The sequence below is a fragment of the Cupressus sempervirens genome, chromosome 11 (genome assembly GCF_028749045.1).
Source record: "Cupressus sempervirens isolate cs-2001-9-10 chromosome 11, ASM2874904v1, whole genome shotgun sequence".
NCBI classification, from domain to species: Eukaryota; Viridiplantae; Streptophyta; class Pinopsida; order Cupressales; family Cupressaceae; genus Cupressus; species Cupressus sempervirens.
In genome coordinates, this window is record NC_143128.1 from 742406466 (window position 1) to 742424068 (window position 17603).

The following is a 17603-nucleotide window of genomic DNA, read 5'->3' on the forward strand; positions in this document are numbered from 1 at the left end:
ACATAACGATGGGGAAAGCAGTTCACATGTTATGGCCATTCAATTGCTAGGCAATGCTCACTAACGTGGGTCAACTAGTTTAGAAGGAGAAAATGTGAAAGTACCCAACACTGCTCTACCTCATACACAAGATGCCAATCATACATTGTTGGGGAAAGTGATTGCTCTTTGAATCATTCACAATCACTAATCTCTGAACAGGCCACTTCTTCAATTGAAATAGACGGAGTACCCACGTAGGATATTGTTACATCCCAATTTTTGACCTAGCTTGAAATATAGCCGTTGAGGTACGCATGAAGTCAGTGGGTAGTTTAATTTGATATAATTTGGCGAAATGGTAAGATAGTTGGTCATTATAATTTCAACTAAAGATGACATGTTAGTTGATTGTTAATTGCTAATTCATGGAATTATGAAAGGTCAACTGTTATGATTATTTATGATTATATAATTTATAATTTAATTATGGAGAAATTCCTTGTATCTCGTGAGCATGTCGAAGGGGTGGAAGCATTGTCAAAAAGGAATTAGGCAGGGCATCACCATTCACTGGGCAGAAGGGTAGAGGACCTAGTGACTTGGAACAAGATACGTCTGAGTAACCACATGAGTTATTTAATTAATTAATTTAACTAAAATAAATTGAGTTAGAATAAAAACATATTTCAAAGGATTTTAATATATCTTTCATCATATTATTTTAATGAATATTTATAAACGTTCATATAAGATTTTAATAACGTTCGAATTATAATAACATTTCAAATTATAACTTTCCAACTATATTCTTTCCGATTTAATATTCTTTGTTTTTAAATGATAGCGCTTTGCATAATTAATCAATTTAATATTTGGCATTCAAATAGTCTTATAACTTTCCAACTTCTTATTTTTTCTTTCTTCATAGTCGATTCAATAATTGGAATTCAAATGGTTTTCTTATAACTGATGGAAGCCGAAAGGTCTGGCTCATATCTTTAACATGAACCATCAAACGTAACTCGACACCATTTTCCCTAGCCTTTGGCGTCCATTACTGTTCTCAATCTTGCAAGCCATATCACATTCGAAACCTTCAGCTAGCTGACAAAATCCAGTGCAGAGGAAACAACAAGTAAATACAGAGCATATGGCTGAGTTTATTGCCGTGGGTTGGAGAACTATTTCAAGAACTCGAGTCACATAATCATAGGGCCATGTCATGTAAGACATCTTTTGTATTCCATAAAAACGTTTTCACTTCCTTTCCTTGTTTGATAATAAATATGCAATCATCCCTATAAGCAGACCTCATGGCGAATATTTTGTTTCTTTTGTGTCATCGAATTGTGCATAGAGCCAATCGTAATTCATTTTGCCTTTATTTCTTGCTATGATGTAAGACCCAAAAGAAGTCGTCCATAGTAATTCTTTCAAATTCATTATAACCTGTTGAAGATCAGTCAATTATCTTAACCATATTTTCTATTCAAATCAGTTAACTGATTGACATCCGAATAGGCAACTTCTTTGAATTTTTCTTAGAAGACTATCTTCTTTGTTAGCATATATTATGCAATTTGAAGTAATGTTTAAAACATAGATGAGTTAATAAATCAGAGTACCAATGAATTCACCAGGCTAAGAGCTAGAATATGGTGAAGAAGGTACAAGATATATCAGATCTTTGTTAAAAAGAAGTCATTTCCATATGTCTATGAGATAAGGGATAGTGCTCTCAAGAAGAACCAGTAAATAATTTAGAAAGCAATTTTATTCTTTGCTAAGCCATAGACCCAGGTCAGACACACTATAGCTGTGAATATAAAACGTATTTGTGTTCTTATGAAAAAAAAAAAGTATTATGAATCTTAGATTGAAGCCAAGAAAAAAACATTGTACGGATTCCATAACCTTACATCGTTTGGATATTAGACTTAAACAATCAAAATTCTGGAATCTTTAAAGAATATGTTTATGTAATCATAGATTGTGAAATGCTAGATGCATGTAATCTTCTTGTATAGTTGATAGAACCATCTGCTCTGAGAATTCCAATTACCTGAAACTCACCCGGCTATATAGCGAAGAAGATGGGTGACGAGGTGAGAGAAAGGAATCATCAATAATATGAATCAGAATTAGTTATGACATTTCAATATTTATCATTTAATATGAATTAATTAATAGCTCATGTATATTCTTGTTAATGTGATCTCCTGCTGCCAAGTCGTATAGTGAGTTAATTACTAGGAAGCCTAGAGGATGGCATGATGACTCCTGCCTATTCCGGGTAGGGAGGGCCTTTCTCGTTAGAGATCGTGTGGGGATATGTTGTGGTCTGAGGTTGGGTGGTTAAGCCCCTGACAATGTTTCACCTCTCTCAAGATGTCGGATTTGTGTTAGACAAATATAAGCTATGCATTCAATTGTTTATCGAAAACAGGTATTATCATTTTTAGTTATGTGGAGGTAAGATTAAATCAAGTTAATTTATTGTTACCGATATAGAATCGTGGATTGTTTTTCATATCAAATATAAGTATATCTCTAATCTTGAGTTACTGTCACAGTTAAGCAATCAGAAGGAAAGGAATTTGAAGCCCTAAATTGAATCCGTGGTCGTGGAAGCCCTAATTGAATTCCGTGGTCGTGGAAGCCCTAAATTGAATCCATTGTTGTGGAAGCCCTAAATTGAATCTGTGGTAGCGGAAGCCCTAAGTGATATAGCAGTATCAGAAGCCCTAAATGAACTGATGGTAAATGATGCCTTAATTGATACAGTGGTAAGCGATGCCCTAATTTAAATATAGTGGTATTTAGTTGAAATTATCATTTGATTTTGAGATAGCGGTTTTTAGATGTTAGTCATCATGTGAAATTGTTATAGCGTATTTGTGGACTAACTCGGGTGGTTGCAGAAGCATCACTAGTTTGATTTCAGTCTCAGTTTTCCAAGATATGTGGTTTTCAACTTCTGTAGTGATTTTAATTGATGATATTTCAAGTTTTTAGTTAAGAAATTTTGTATAACTGATTTTAACGGTAAATCTTATTCACATGAACCTGAATGATATAACTGTCTCCCTATGATACAAAGTAATAACTGAGTTCTTTTAGTATATTAGACGTTAATTTAGACTCGGGAAATTGGGATGTTACAGATACTCATAATAACCAAGGTGCACATAAACAGAGTACCCAAACTAGTAGTAATGGTGTCAATCAATAGAATACTCTTGCAAAGGCTCAAAGAGCCACCCAAAATTTTGAGACTAATCAAGAACCAAGGAGGTCTTCTAGACAAAGAAGAATGCTTGCAAAATATTCAAACTACGAATTATATTTCTCTTAGGAGGTTGAGCCTAAAATTTTGATTTCTAATGAAACCGAGCTTGCAACATATAAGGATGCTTGCAAGGATGTTGATTGTCAAAATGGAAGGAGGCAATGTAGGATAAAATGGAGTCTCTTCAAACAAATGGGACTTGGGACTTGGTCACTCTTCCACCAAATCAAAGACCACTTAAGAACAAGTGGATGTATCAATTGAAAGGAGGAGAAGGAGGCAGTAAATGCTACAAGGCCAAACTAGTAGTGAAAGGGCTTGATTAGAAAGAGGGGATTAATTTCAATGATCTTCTCACTGAGCGTTAAGGTGACAACAATCCAAACAATTATGGGATTGACAGCCCTATTCGATCTTGAACTGGAGCAATTTGATGTCAAGACAACATTCTTACATGGTGATGTGGATGAGGACCTGTATATGGAGAAGCCTCAAGGATTCATCAAATAGGGATAGGAACACTTTTATTGTAGATTGAGGTGGACTTTGTGTGGGCTCAAGCAAGCCCCAAGACAATGGTATATAAAATTTGATCGCTTCATGATTGAACAAAACTTCATAAGATACAAATCAGATCCATATGTTTATTAGAAGCAAATTCCTAATGGTGAGCTCATCATTCTTCTACTCTATGTTGATGCCATGTTGGTAGCTAGTACAAGTAGAAGGATTGTTCGTGAGTTAAGGCTCAATTGGCAAGTAGGTTTATTAAGGACTTAGGGGGCAGCTAAGAAGATTCTTGGCATGAAATCACTAGGGTTAGCCGAAAAGAGGAGATCATGTCGTCACAAAAGGAATACATTGGCAAAGTAGTAGATAGCTTTTGTATGGCTGATGCCAAGGTTGTTTCTACTCCTCTTGGTGCCCATTTTCATTTATCTTCTGATTTGTGTCCTTAAACACAAGAGGATAATGAATTTATGGAATGTATTCCCTATAAATCTGCAGTTGGTAGTATTATGTATGCTATGGTGTAGGTTCATGAGCAAACCCAAGAAGCCTTATTGAAAAGTAGTTAAATAGATATTAAGATATCTTAGAGGCACTTCTGATTATGCTTTATGTTTTGGTGGCAATACCCTACAATTGCAAGGTGTCACTGACTTTGATCTTGCTAGAAATTAGACAACAATTTTCTACTACTAGCTATGCTTTCATGTTTGTTGGAGGAACCCTTAGTTGGGTCTCGAGGCTGCAACATTCCATTGCTCTTTCTTTTGGTGAGGCTGAGTATTTGGCTCTTTTTGAAGGTGGTAGGGACATTATCTGGTGACGATGATTGTTTAGTGATTTGAAATGTAAGCAAAGCGATTACATTTTGTTTGGTGATAGTCGCAATGCCATTTTTATGGCTCATAATCATTCCTCTCAATGTTGTTCTAAACATATTGACATACATGCTCACTTTGTTTGTCATGTGGTTGAAGAAGGCAATTTGAGAGTTGCCAAGATAGACACAAAGGTCAATTTGGCATATATCTTGACTGAGATTGTTCCCAAAGAGAAGCTCAAGTGTGCCATGATTTCTTTTGGGCTTGTTAAGAAGAAGGGAAACACCATTTAGAGCTGGGGATTGTTTGATCAGTTGTGACATCCCGTTGGGCTTCAATGGGCGATTGTTGAGACAAGTTAAGGCCAATGAACACCTTATGCTTTCCTTCTAATTGACAATCCTTAACTTATTTTGTTGTTGGATGTCTTTATATAGCTGCTGCTATATCATTGTACTTATCCTTTTGTTCATGTATTATAATTCCTCTACTCACTGTGGATGTAGCCATATTAGTAGTGAACCACGATAAATCCCGTTGTCTTATTTTCTCATGTATATATTTCTGTTTTTCACTACTTTGGTTTTCATTCTTTTGTTAGGTTAACTACCACGAAATTGGTGATATGTAACATTAGAAGTGTGTGTCTTCAAGGTGTTTGTCACTTCACTGTTGGTCTTGAGTGGAGAAACATGCACTTGGAGATGTAATGTCACTTGAAAAGAATGCTTGGGAGTGTCACATGCCAACACATGCACTAGGAGTTCACTTGCCACATGAAACCTTGAGAGTAACTAGAGAGCTATGAGCTTTTGGATGCATTGGCACTTTTTTTATGATGGTAAAATTTCTTTCTTTTGGTCACCCACGTTTAAAATAAGTACGTGGAATCACTTTGTCATTTTTTGACATCCATAAGTGTACACTTCAAGGTCTTAACCAAAATGCAGACTTAGTCAATATTCATATCTGCCAAAGTGCACTTAGGATTCTTTTGCTATCTTTCCATGCTTCGACACATAGTTACACCGCCCTGGGGGATGAGAGGATGACAAAATGAGGGGACACGTTTCCGGGATGGGGGGACAAAGAGGCCTTAATTTGGGGATAGTGGGGGGACGGTAGTTGGGGATATGGGGTGGTTGTATATACTATACATGTGGTACTTAAAATGCTAGTTATGAAAATATGTATTGCAATATAAGATATAAACATGTAAAAGAGTAAATACTTGAACATTGCATTGAATTGGAACATCAAACATTGAACATAAGTTGTCAAATAAGAAAATAGTCAACACTGGGGCTTCCCCATCCTTGACGGAGGTGGCAGAATTTGGTGGCGCCGTTGGGGACTCTGTTCCTCTGTTTCAATAGGCAACATAATGTAGGTTACAATTGATGTAGGAGCATCTTGGGTGAAGACAATCTTGCATTATTCAAAAACATTTCTGGCTTGTCTTGTCAATAAGGGCTATCTCAATGCAAAGTTGCTATTTTAGGAAGCTTATATTTTTAGTAAGTTGGTCATTAGAGCTCAAAATGTTCTCATTTCTTGCTTGGAGGTTCACTTTGGACATATCAGCCTACCAACAAAGTTTCATTGCAAGATCAAGGCTAGTTATAAAGACATTGAAGTTTTTCATTATTGGTAGCAGGGTCCAAAAACTTTGAACTCAATTTTGAAGGCTTTTGAGGCTCAAAAAGGGGTCAAAGCTCGACTGATTAGAGTTTGCGCAAGATAGGCGCCGTAGAGCAGTTTGTGGCATTTCTAAAATGAGATCAAAATAGCCGATTAGAGCAACGACGAGTTGCGATCTCTGGTAGTTGGCCTACTTGAAATCGAAGAAAATGAAATTCTTTCAAAATTTCATTGGAGTTTTGAAAGTTGTTGGGGCCTACTCTAATGTAATATATTACAATTAATAATATTTTAGGGATGGTCGGTCTCAATGTTTAAGGTTAAAATTTCTAGAACCTTCTTGGGCGGTTAAAAATTGCCTATATAATGAAAGGCCCGTAGGGTTATCTGGACAATTTTGGGGATGTATATGGTGGCTTTGGCTTGCAAAATATTCTTCTTACAAGTTGCTATTATTTCTCTATTTTGTTGTGTGTGTTGGTGTTGATAAGGGGAGTAGCCTTCATCAAGTGGTATAAAGATGTCAAGTTAGCACATTTTGAGGATAGTGATAGAGGAGAAGTCCTAGTTACCAAAAGAGGCTTGCTAAGCGATGAGAATGAACTTGAGCAATGGAAGAATTTGTTCTGCACTAGGAACAAGTGTAAGGTAAAGTTCAAGATGGGGAACCATTTGATGAGGTACTGTGAGATATTATGCCTATGGATGTTTGCCATTTGTTGTGGGGGAGGCTTTGATAATTTGATCGCTGTGTGCTACATGATGGGTATGCAAATACCAATTCTTTGACAAAGGATGGAGTTCAATATAAGCTGAAGACTTTATAGAGTTGTAGAGTATGTTAGATGGCAAAACGAGCCAAGCAGAATACATAGTTATATCAGTCATTATCTATACCTAGAGAGGGCACGATTCAATTTTTGTGGTGGTGGCCATGTTTTCAAAGATGACACATTTCATTCCTTGCAAAAAGACTAATGATGCTGTTCATGTAGCAAAATTATTTTTCAAATAAGTTGTGAGACTATATGATCTACCGAAGAGCATAGTTTTAGACGGAGACACCAAGTTTGTTAGGTATTTTTGGAGAACATTGTGGAAGAAGTTAAAGATATATTTGAAGTTTAGCTCGACACATCATCCACAAACTAATGGACATACATGAGTGGTAAAAGGAGTTTGAGGAATTTGTTGCGATGTTTGGTTGGAGATAAACAAAATGAATACGATTTGATTTACCACAAACATAATTTGTGTACAATAATTTTGTTAATAGGAGCACTGGTAAACCGCCATTCTAGATAGTTTATGAAAGTAGTACCAGAAATGCTTCTGAATTAAGGAAGTTGGACAAAGGGGAGACAATTAGTGTCGAAGTTGAAGACTCAACAAAACACTTGAAGAATTTGCATGAGGAGGTGAGGAGGCACATTGATAAAAATGAGTACACAGTACAAGACTAAGGCGAATGTGAAAAAGGAGGCATAAGGAATTTCAGATTTGAGATGAAGTCATGTTTCATTTAAGGAAGTAAAGATTTCCAGTGCAAACATACAATAGTTTGAAGATGAAGAAGTTTGGACCATGCAATATACTGAAGAAGCATGATTTTGGAAATGCTTATGTAGTAGAGTTGTCCACTGAATTGAATATTTCACCATTGTTTAACATTTAAGATTTGACAAAGTATAATGAAGGAGGTGTTGAAGATGAGGTCATAAAAGCACAGTTGAATATTTCATCAAGTACTTCAACTATATGTTCATTTTATTGTTTGCTACCGTAATTGGTACAACCAATTGATCAATGATGTCTAGACATGTCTTGTATGCTAACTTTCCAATCACACATCCTAAATGTAAGAATGGTCTAAGTTATGGTTAATTTGGTGAACACAAGTAGATGGTTCATAGTGCAAGAAAAGTAGCAAGAACAAAGAAGATAATTTGATCAGTGTACTCTACTTGGTTACAATCATGTTGTTTAATTGAAGATATAGAATTTTGATAGTATTGGTGAGTTTTTGGATTCAGCACCATTGCTGGGAAATTGATAAATGACGTTATTGGATTCCGATGATTGACAAAGAAAGCAATGAAAAACAATGAAGGACAATCAGTTAGATTGTTGATTGGTGATGTCATTTTAGTTTGTGGAATTGATCAGTATTGAAAGGATACATGGTGATGTATCAATGTTGATGTGGAAATATAGTTATTCTACTGGTTGAGCTGATCTAAGATTCATGAGGAGGTGCATGAACCTAGGGAAATGTAACACATTTTGACTTTCTTGTCAAATTGATGTGTGATTGGATTATATTGTCTATGCATGGTGGAGATCGTTTCCAACTTGTTTGGAGGGCTTGTAAGGAGGGAAATTTGATTTTTCTTACAAAGTGGTAAGGCAGTGGAAAACCCTAATTAGGGGAATATATTAATAATAGATTATGTATGAAAGGAAAAAAAAAGTGTAGAAGAGGAGAAAAAGAAATCATGTGTGTGGTTGTAACAGATTGAGAATTAGGGAGAGTGATTTAGGATAGGAGTTAGTTTTCTTGTAAAAAGGGAGTACGAGCTTAACTGGATCTGTTCAAGAAAGACACTGTTGATATCTGTTAGATCACTCTACTTGTTGCTACCTAATAGTTGCAACAAGCTAAATCCCTTAATAGGGTCACGCTTTATTGTGTGAGTAGGATCTTTAACAGGATTTGAAGGTTTAGCAGGGTGACATAGTTGCTCATGTTTTAAATCTCTTAGTAGACTAGTCTTTAACAAGACTTTATAGGTCCTAACAGGGCTAAGATATTTCTAACATGGTATGCCTTTAACAAGGTGATTGTAATTGGTCCTAACATACCATATTTCATAGAGCTCAGTGGAATATTGGGGGTTCCATCCGCACCGTTTTCCTTCTAACAAGGGTTTCCATGATACCGAATATCTTGGGGTCTTGTGTCAAATTGTGTGGATGTTGGATGTGTGAGTAGGATCTTTAACAGGATTTGAAGGTTTAGCAGGGTGACATAGTTGCTCATGTTTTAAATCTCTTAGTAGACTAGTCTTTAACAAGACTTTATAGGTCCTAACAGGGCTAAGATATTTCTAACATGGTATGCCTTTAACAAGGTGATTGTAATTGGTCCTAACATACCATATTTCATAGAGCTCAGTGGAATATTGGGGGTTCCATCCGCACCGTTTTCCTTCTAACAAGGGTTTCCATGATACCGAATATCTTGGGGTCTTGTGTCAAATTGTGTGGATGTTGGATGTTGTAGTGTTTTATATTATTTTCAATTTGCATGTTGGTTATTTTGGAAGCTTTAAGTTTAGTTATCAAAATTGTTGGTTCACTAATTCACCCTCCATCTTATTGCCTATTCAACCTAATAGTTGGAGCTTAGATTGTTCTAATTTCTTCCTTGGAGGTTCATTGTGGATATATTTGTTATAGTGGGGTTGCCGTTGCACCAAAAGATCGATTTGTCAATGCCCAATACGACTCAACTTATAGTACATAGGAGGCCATTAAGCCCTTGTCATGAATCCGGAGGGGAGCGCTGAACAAATTTCTAACAATCAACCCCTCAATGTTACCCAAGGGTCTGAGGATTCAAATATGTGACCAAGCTCTGTTACCACTTGTCAGCGTGGGGTTGCTTTTGCACCAAAAGGCCGATCTGTCAATGCCTAATAGAACCACTCAATTTATAGTACATAGGAGGCGATTAAGCCCTTGTCACGAATCCCAAGGGACCGCTGAACAAATCTCTAACAATATCAGCTTGTCACTAAAGTTTTATTGCAAGATCAAGTCTAGTTTTAAAGATATTGAATTTTTTTTGGTATTTGGTAGTAGAGTACTAAAACTTTGAACTCAATTTTGAAGGCCGTAGAGGCTACAACATGGGATCGATCTCGACTGATTGAAGCTTTCGCGAGCAAGCGCTACTTTTCGTGGCCTAAAATGGGGTCATAATAGCCAATTAGAGCAACTAGCGATGAGTTGTGATCTCTTGAAATTGTGATACTTGAAATCGAAGAATATGAAATTCCTTCCAAATTTCTTTTTGAGTTCTGAAAGATGTTGGGGCCTACTTTAATGCATAAATTATGAATAATAATATTTTAGCGATGCTCGACCTTAAAGCTTAGGGTTAAAATTTCTTGAACCTTCTTGGGCAGTTAAAATTTGCCTATATAATGAAGGCTTGTAGGGTTATTTAGGATAGTTTTGGGGGATGTATACGGTGGCTCTAGCTTGGAAAATATTGTAAGGAAAACACCCATGTGGCTTTGCATGTCATATTTCTTAATATTGTAATTCCATTTGATTGGAGAAAACAAGAGGCCAATTTTGAATTTTTTGTTCTTGCAAATTTTTGTTATTTCTCTATTCTATTATGAGTGTTTGTGTTGATAAGGGGAGTACCCTTCATCAACAACAATATCAAAGCTCAATATTTAGGCATTGAGCAATGACTGATTTTGAACTATAGATTAGGGCTTAGACCACATATCCAGTTTGAGAAAGATTTTAGTCATATATTTTTCCTTATTAAAATTCTATGTGTATGCTTGCAAAGCCAAGCATAAATTCAAGAATATTGATTCGGAATCTTTAGCCAATTTTGTAGACGAGTCTCAAAGCATGAACTCCAAACATCAAACAAAACCTAAAGACCAAGAGGCAATCCAAGATTGGCAAGTGGTGGAGTTTACAAAATGACAAAACTGAGAAAGAATGTTGCTCTTGGAAAGTATTGCTTTTGTAAATCCAGTCACATATTCTATTGAAATGATACTAGACAAAGGCAAACAATTCATTTGAGCCTATAGCTATTGTAGCAATCGCTTAAGATGCCATCCTCTTTTAAATCAGTTTATGTAAAAGTAGAAAGATTACTTTATTCCAAGACTTGTCCTTGTAGATTATGCTAGTTAGAAGGATCCAATTTCATGTATAGCTATTTGGAGATTAAAATTAATAGTGATGCCTCACCCTTAACTACACACATTTTGTTCATCAGTGTCACTTGGTGTACACGATCAGTGCTTTTCCAGGATGGAGCCACTTTGTTGTTGTCTACCTACGTAATGTATCCATTTCTTAGTAGAACATAAGAAGGATATTTGATTCACATTGAACAAGTTCTTCACTTTTTGTGGTAGTACAAGTTGTATACAAATCTTGAAGTGCTCGTTAACAATAGGTGATACCATGTTAAAATTCAGTAAATGATTGGTAAATTCTATATTTTAGGGTCTGAAATGTAATTGTTTAACTTAATCTTCAATCAAATATGCAATTCTGAGTGCTCTAACATGTGTACACATATTTCTCAAAGAACAAAAAGTAAATCAACAAAACTGAAATAATAATTCAGTAGTAGTTGAAATAAATATTAAGGTAATATAACCCATAAACTTGATCCTCCTAATCAGAACAGAGCACCTTATTTGTAGAAAATATGCTAGCTGATTAGAGAAAATACAATAAAGTAATGCTTAAATATAGTACAAGATTAGTGCCTGAAAGAAACTATTACTTCTGTCTAAATATAATGTATTTCTGCATATAATATCATTAACTCTGGCTACTGAAAAGAGTCCTCAAATCTGTACTTAAAACCAAATACATAAACGAACCTGGATTTTGGTTGAGTGCATACCTAAATGTTTAGTTCAGTCCATGGGAGGAGAGAAGAGTGCATCTTGATATGGATTCCATTTGATTCCCAGGCATTCCTTCGTAAGCTTGATGTCATCCTTGCCTTCCTCCAACATAGCATTAGTCATCTTTTGTGAGTCATCACTGAGTGGTCTTGGTTGGTTGCTGAGTCATCAATCTGTAATATGACCATTGACAATTATTGTTTTTTGAAACTTTTTACACATACAATATTCTCCATGCTTCATTCACTTTTTCATAAGTTAATGCTCTCTCCCCCACCTCTCTCTCTCTCTCTCTATATATATATATATATATATATATATATACACACACACACACACACACACACAGAGATATATAGTATAGTTACCTAGATACATGGGACTATGGGGATATGGATGCTGTTCAAATCGTGGTACACGATTAAATGAATAACAATACCATGAGAAGTTTCTTCAATTTGGACTTGCTTGTGTATCTATTTTTAATGATTATGTATATTGATTGATTTTAATTTATAAGCCACTGTGTCATTCTCTTTTTATTGCCATTTCTTATGCAGATCAATATCTAATTTAATTGTTACCATTAATGCTTTCATTCATGGCTAGAATTTGATTGTGCATCATAGGAAAGTCCAGTAATGTAGGATGTTCAACTTTGTGATTGCTTCTGGCAGATTGAAGCAATATTTGGAGGCAAGGCTTCTGCTGAAATGCGGGAGGCAGCCTTAAGCTTGACAAAGAGATTAGCCCAAACTGCCGAAGAAACTTTTGGTGATTTTGAAGATGCGGTTGAGAAAGATGCCACAAAAACGTCTATATTGGATGGAACGGTTCATCCTTTGACAAGTTATGTTATCAATTATGTGAAGTTCTTATTCGAGTAAGTGCTATAAGAGTTTTTTCATTTCTTACCTTCAGAAATTATTTATATGTTTTGATGGTATAGTTACAATTTAAAAAGTTATTATCTGTGTTTTTTATCCCTTTATTTTTCTTGTTTAATTCAAAATATTCTGATTGATATGTGTGTTTGAAATTCAACGTCTTTGAAAGCAGATTGATATGATTTAGAGTTATTTTGTGAATCTTTGATTATTTTGTAAGTGCTTGCATCTAAAACTAGAGGAATACAGTTTGGTAACATATAAAAGCATTTTTCATTTGGAAACTGCACTTGGTTTAAAACTGGGTCTAAATATGATGTTTTTTAAGTTTTTGCTAATCAGTGGTACATCATCCTTTTTGGTGGGTAATTGGGCGAGATTATATTATACTTAATTGAAATGATGTTTCTTAAAGTGAAGAGGTGATAGTTTTGACTAATTTGGTTTACTATAAAAAATATGCACGCTAGAAAATGTATGCCAGAAATTGTTCCTACAATATGGCTGATTACATAAATGAGGTACTAGTTCAAGCCAGACTTTTTGGTATTGTTTTTTTTTTCTTATTTAGTTTTGTAGACTGGGATTAAGCCTATTTTGTACATGTTTGGGATTATAAAGGGTATTCATTGCATCTATATATTATGAGCAAATTATTTGTTGCATTGCTCTTGAAATCCAATAGGGGATTATTCATGAAGGTTTTTAACAGTATAATTTCAGGAGTTTCTTGTCTTTATGCTTAAGTATGCTTCATTGTATTAACAAGGATTGTGTTGTACATATTTATTAAAGTAGATGTATGCAAGAATCTTTGGGATGCCTTATCAGGATTGTTACATAGGAGAAACTGCTTTGACAGATGATTGATATTCACTTGTTTTTAATGTTTATGTTGACAGTCATTACAGAGGTTTGTGAGGATTTACATGTCTTGCCCACTTTCCATAGCCAATCTTACAGATCTATCATCTAGCTAATAGCTTTTCCTATAAGTAGTCCCATCAAATGTTCATAATTCTCATAGAGACTTATGTAATTTGTCTTTCCAATATTTCTGGAAAGACATTTATTTGCTAAAATATGTCACTACAAAGGCTTGATTTCCCTCTCGAATTTTTTAAGGTCATCTTTTACCCATACCAATTGTAGTCACTTTAGTGATTTGATTCTTGTGGAAATTGATGTACAGGGAGCTACAATCTGCACGTGCACTCATCACAGTATAGTTTTGGTGTACATTGTTTAGCATATAAGCATCCTTATTCAAGAGAGGGTTGGAGATTTGGTGTTGCATTTGGAATACTGAGCACTCGATTCTACATGTTGTAGTGGCATAAAACTCAAATCAAGAGGTAGCAAACCACTTGTTGAAGGGGGGAACGCACATCATTTCAAATTTTAATAAACAACATAATCATCCCCTTGATATTGGAACTCTTCTGAATCAACATGGTGTGTTGTTCAATAATGTATCTCTAGGATTGCTACCATGTAGAGGTTTCAAAAATGCCTTAAGTTATGTGAGATCAAGCTACCAACATATATTTGTTTGTAAGGAATATGGTCAACCTTTAGATGCTCTGCTGGATACATTGAGTATTTGGCATATTATTCAAGGTGAGTAATGCTTGAGCTACTTTCCAATTCAAGGTGGATTAGGTATTCAATGTTCAAATGTGACATTTGGTTTTGATGAATTTAATGGAATGTTAATATGTGAAAAGACATGGAAGGCTTTGTAAACAGGCCCAATTGTAAACAGAGACCCCCTCTGTTTTTTGGTTTGCTAGCTTACTTTTGTCTAGCTTGGCATGTATTGATGTAATTCTTATGATAGGGACTTCTTATCAACAGTTGTAAATTTCACCATTTTTGCTTCTCAAACTGAAATTGTGTATCCCATATAAGGGATTTATGTAATCCTTCTTTAAAAGTGATGACCTCAATTTATTGCAACTAAAATTATTCATCTTTGTTTTACTCCAGCAAACTATGCTTGATTGCATTCATCACAAATTTAGGGTTTGTCAATTTTTTGGCTCATAACCAATGATGGAGAGGGGGGTGCAAGTATTTTTTTAAGATTAATTTTTAATGCATTTGGGCATTTTTATTTAATGAAGTTTTTTTTTTTTGCAATATAACCACCCATTTTTGGGGGAAAATCTCGCTAAAAGCGTAATGATTCTTTTCCAAAAACTTTGTGTGTTTTATCGACTAGTTTTAAAAACTCATTGAGTACTTTGCGCGTTTTCCATCTATGATTGCCATGGCTCTAGTGAAAATATCTACTTCTTTTCTTTGTTGGTTTCAAGTCTACTTTGGATTTTAATTTTAATCTCTACCTAAGATTTTGCCCTCTATTCCAATTCTAGTGACTATTAGCCACACAAACTAACAACTAAACAAGCTCTTTCTTTCTTTTGCAATTTTCCCTCTAGATCAAGTTCTAAGTGTTATAGTCAATGTATTTAGCCATGTTCCATGATGTTTTTGGGATGAGGACCATAGGGAGGTAGGGGATGCGTTTCACAGATGATTATCTAGGGTAAGATTTTATAATAATGAATAGTAAAATAGCAACACCAACATAACATGGCAATATTAAAATGATGTTGGATGATGATGTTTGCAAAAGCCTACACGCTAACAATGTTCTAAAAAGTGTTCGTACTTTACGACATTTTTGGGGGGACAAAATAAACACACACACACACACACCAAGATTTTCACCTTTAATCGCTTTTGCAATTGAAAATTATTTGTGTGAAAGGGGCATTTTACGTAACAAGTTCATTTCATATGTCCTAATCACACATGTTTACATAGGTTACACATAGGTTTTAGGAATCTTTCTACTAGTCTTACACTTGTTATGTGATCTTGCTTGCCACATTTATTTCTTGATTCTCAGGTTCTCATGTTAGTTGTGAGAAGTCATAAGATTAAGACACATGTCATAATCTTATGCAATTCTATGTTCCTTGATAGAATGACATTATTCTTTTATTGCTATCTCTTGTGTGTTTCTATGAAGTGCCTAGATCTTGGGTGGCTATAATCTTCAACCAATCTTGTGTGGTATAGAGCATTCTATACGAATATGTTATCATAGCTTGTGGGATCGCTTCTTATTAGTCTTATTTGAGAGATCTAGTTAGCCAATCTTGGTGGATCTTGAAAAGTTGAGTATGCTCTTCTCTTGTATTGAATGATGTTATGGAGAATTAAAAAAACTTAATAGAAATATTGATATGGGGCTTTCCTTTTTATGGCTTTGCATTGCATGTCAAAATTAGAGCTTCTAGTCAAAATTTGTGCTCAATATTAGGATCAAAGGATATGAGAAAGTTTTTTGATTCTTTAAAATTGAACATTGGATGAAGGGTTTGAAATCAAGAGGTGGTTATCAAATTCAAAAGTTCTAGCTATTTTAGAGTATTTTCATCAAAATTGGCCCATCATGTTTAGAAGGCCCAAAAACCCTAAGATCGATTGTCAAATCATCATAATTAGAGTAGGACACTCAAAGCTAAGTAAGATTTTTTCCTCCATTCTTAAGATTGTTTGGCCATCATAATCGAAGGCTTAGGCCAAAATATAAAAGTTCAGGTAAAATAATTTATTTTTTGTTGCGTACATAGGCCTATGCTACAATGGAGTTGATAGTAGGTAAAATGTGTCATGCAACACAATTTAATTTGCTGGGGGACTTGTCTCGTCTAGTAACCCCACCATACTAGTGACCTCATGCCAAATTTCCAACGATAGAGAATCTTGTCAAAAATAATATCCTAGTACCATGTAGTAGACGAATATTCTAGAGAATAATGGGACAATAGGGATTAATCCATATTAATGTTAGTAGACTAAATTGTATTTGTCCCCTTCAATTTGCATTTTGGTTTTGAATGATTAAATTTCAAACAACCATAACAAAATCTTTTGACCTCCTTGTGAGCATTTTTTTTTAGTCGGTAATAAGATATTTGATTAATATACTAACAGAGTTACACAGAGTGGCTAATATAAACATAGTCTTCACACCACTATCACCTTACACTATTACTTCAAGTACAATCTTCACTTTTCAAGCAAATATGCTTCGCCTTCTATCCTCAATGCATGAGGTTCTTACAAAAACAAATAAGATCTATATTTTAACTTTCACCCTAGTTTCGTCTTGAAACAAAAAACTACATTGGCCTTGCCGATTTCCTAAGAACTTTTCGCCTTAGGGACGCCTTGCTTCATCCTTCCTAGCTCTAGGGTTTTCTTCTTGGTCTGTTCCATACCCTTGCTCATTCCCCTCTGTGGGCTTATCAAATGCTTATCCGAGGTTGGCCATGGCTGTCAAAACTCACGTTTCCATTCTGTCATTCCCTTTCATCCGCTGAATTCTTTATCCCATGATTACTTTACTAGAATCTTTACACACCCAAAAATTCTATCATCCATCTTGGAAATCTGTAAGACTATTTCTATTTAGGCAAAAAGCAAAAATTCGATCATTTTTCCATTCCCCCTTACACCGTCACTAGAAAGACTAACTTCACCACCATTCGCCTTTTATTACAGCCTGCAGTGCGACGACGTCGCGGGTGGGGAACTTGAAAACCTCTAACCCTTCTTCTTGCCCTCTCCTGGAAAGAGCAAATCTCCTCCTCCAGCTTGAGCCATTGTACTCTGTTTTTTCCCTTATAAGCTTCCTTATTCACATTGTTTGGCCACTAGAGGAAACCAAATTTCCCTTTTTCCTTCCCCTCTGCTTCATCCTCAAAACATTCAC

General features: G+C 35.3%; 1 protein-coding gene across 1 annotated transcript in view; it reads left to right on the forward strand.

Annotated features, from left to right (window-relative positions):
• LOC149531769 (exocyst complex component EXO70A1-like) overlaps positions 1 to 17603 on the forward strand; it is a 66550-nt gene that overhangs the window by 23966 nt on the left and 24981 nt on the right. The window contains exon 7 of the mRNA XM_089810534.1: positions 12602 to 12807. Coding sequence (XP_089666660.1) covers positions 12602 to 12807 — 206 coding nt within the window. The remainder of the gene's footprint in view (positions 1 to 12601; positions 12808 to 17603) is intronic.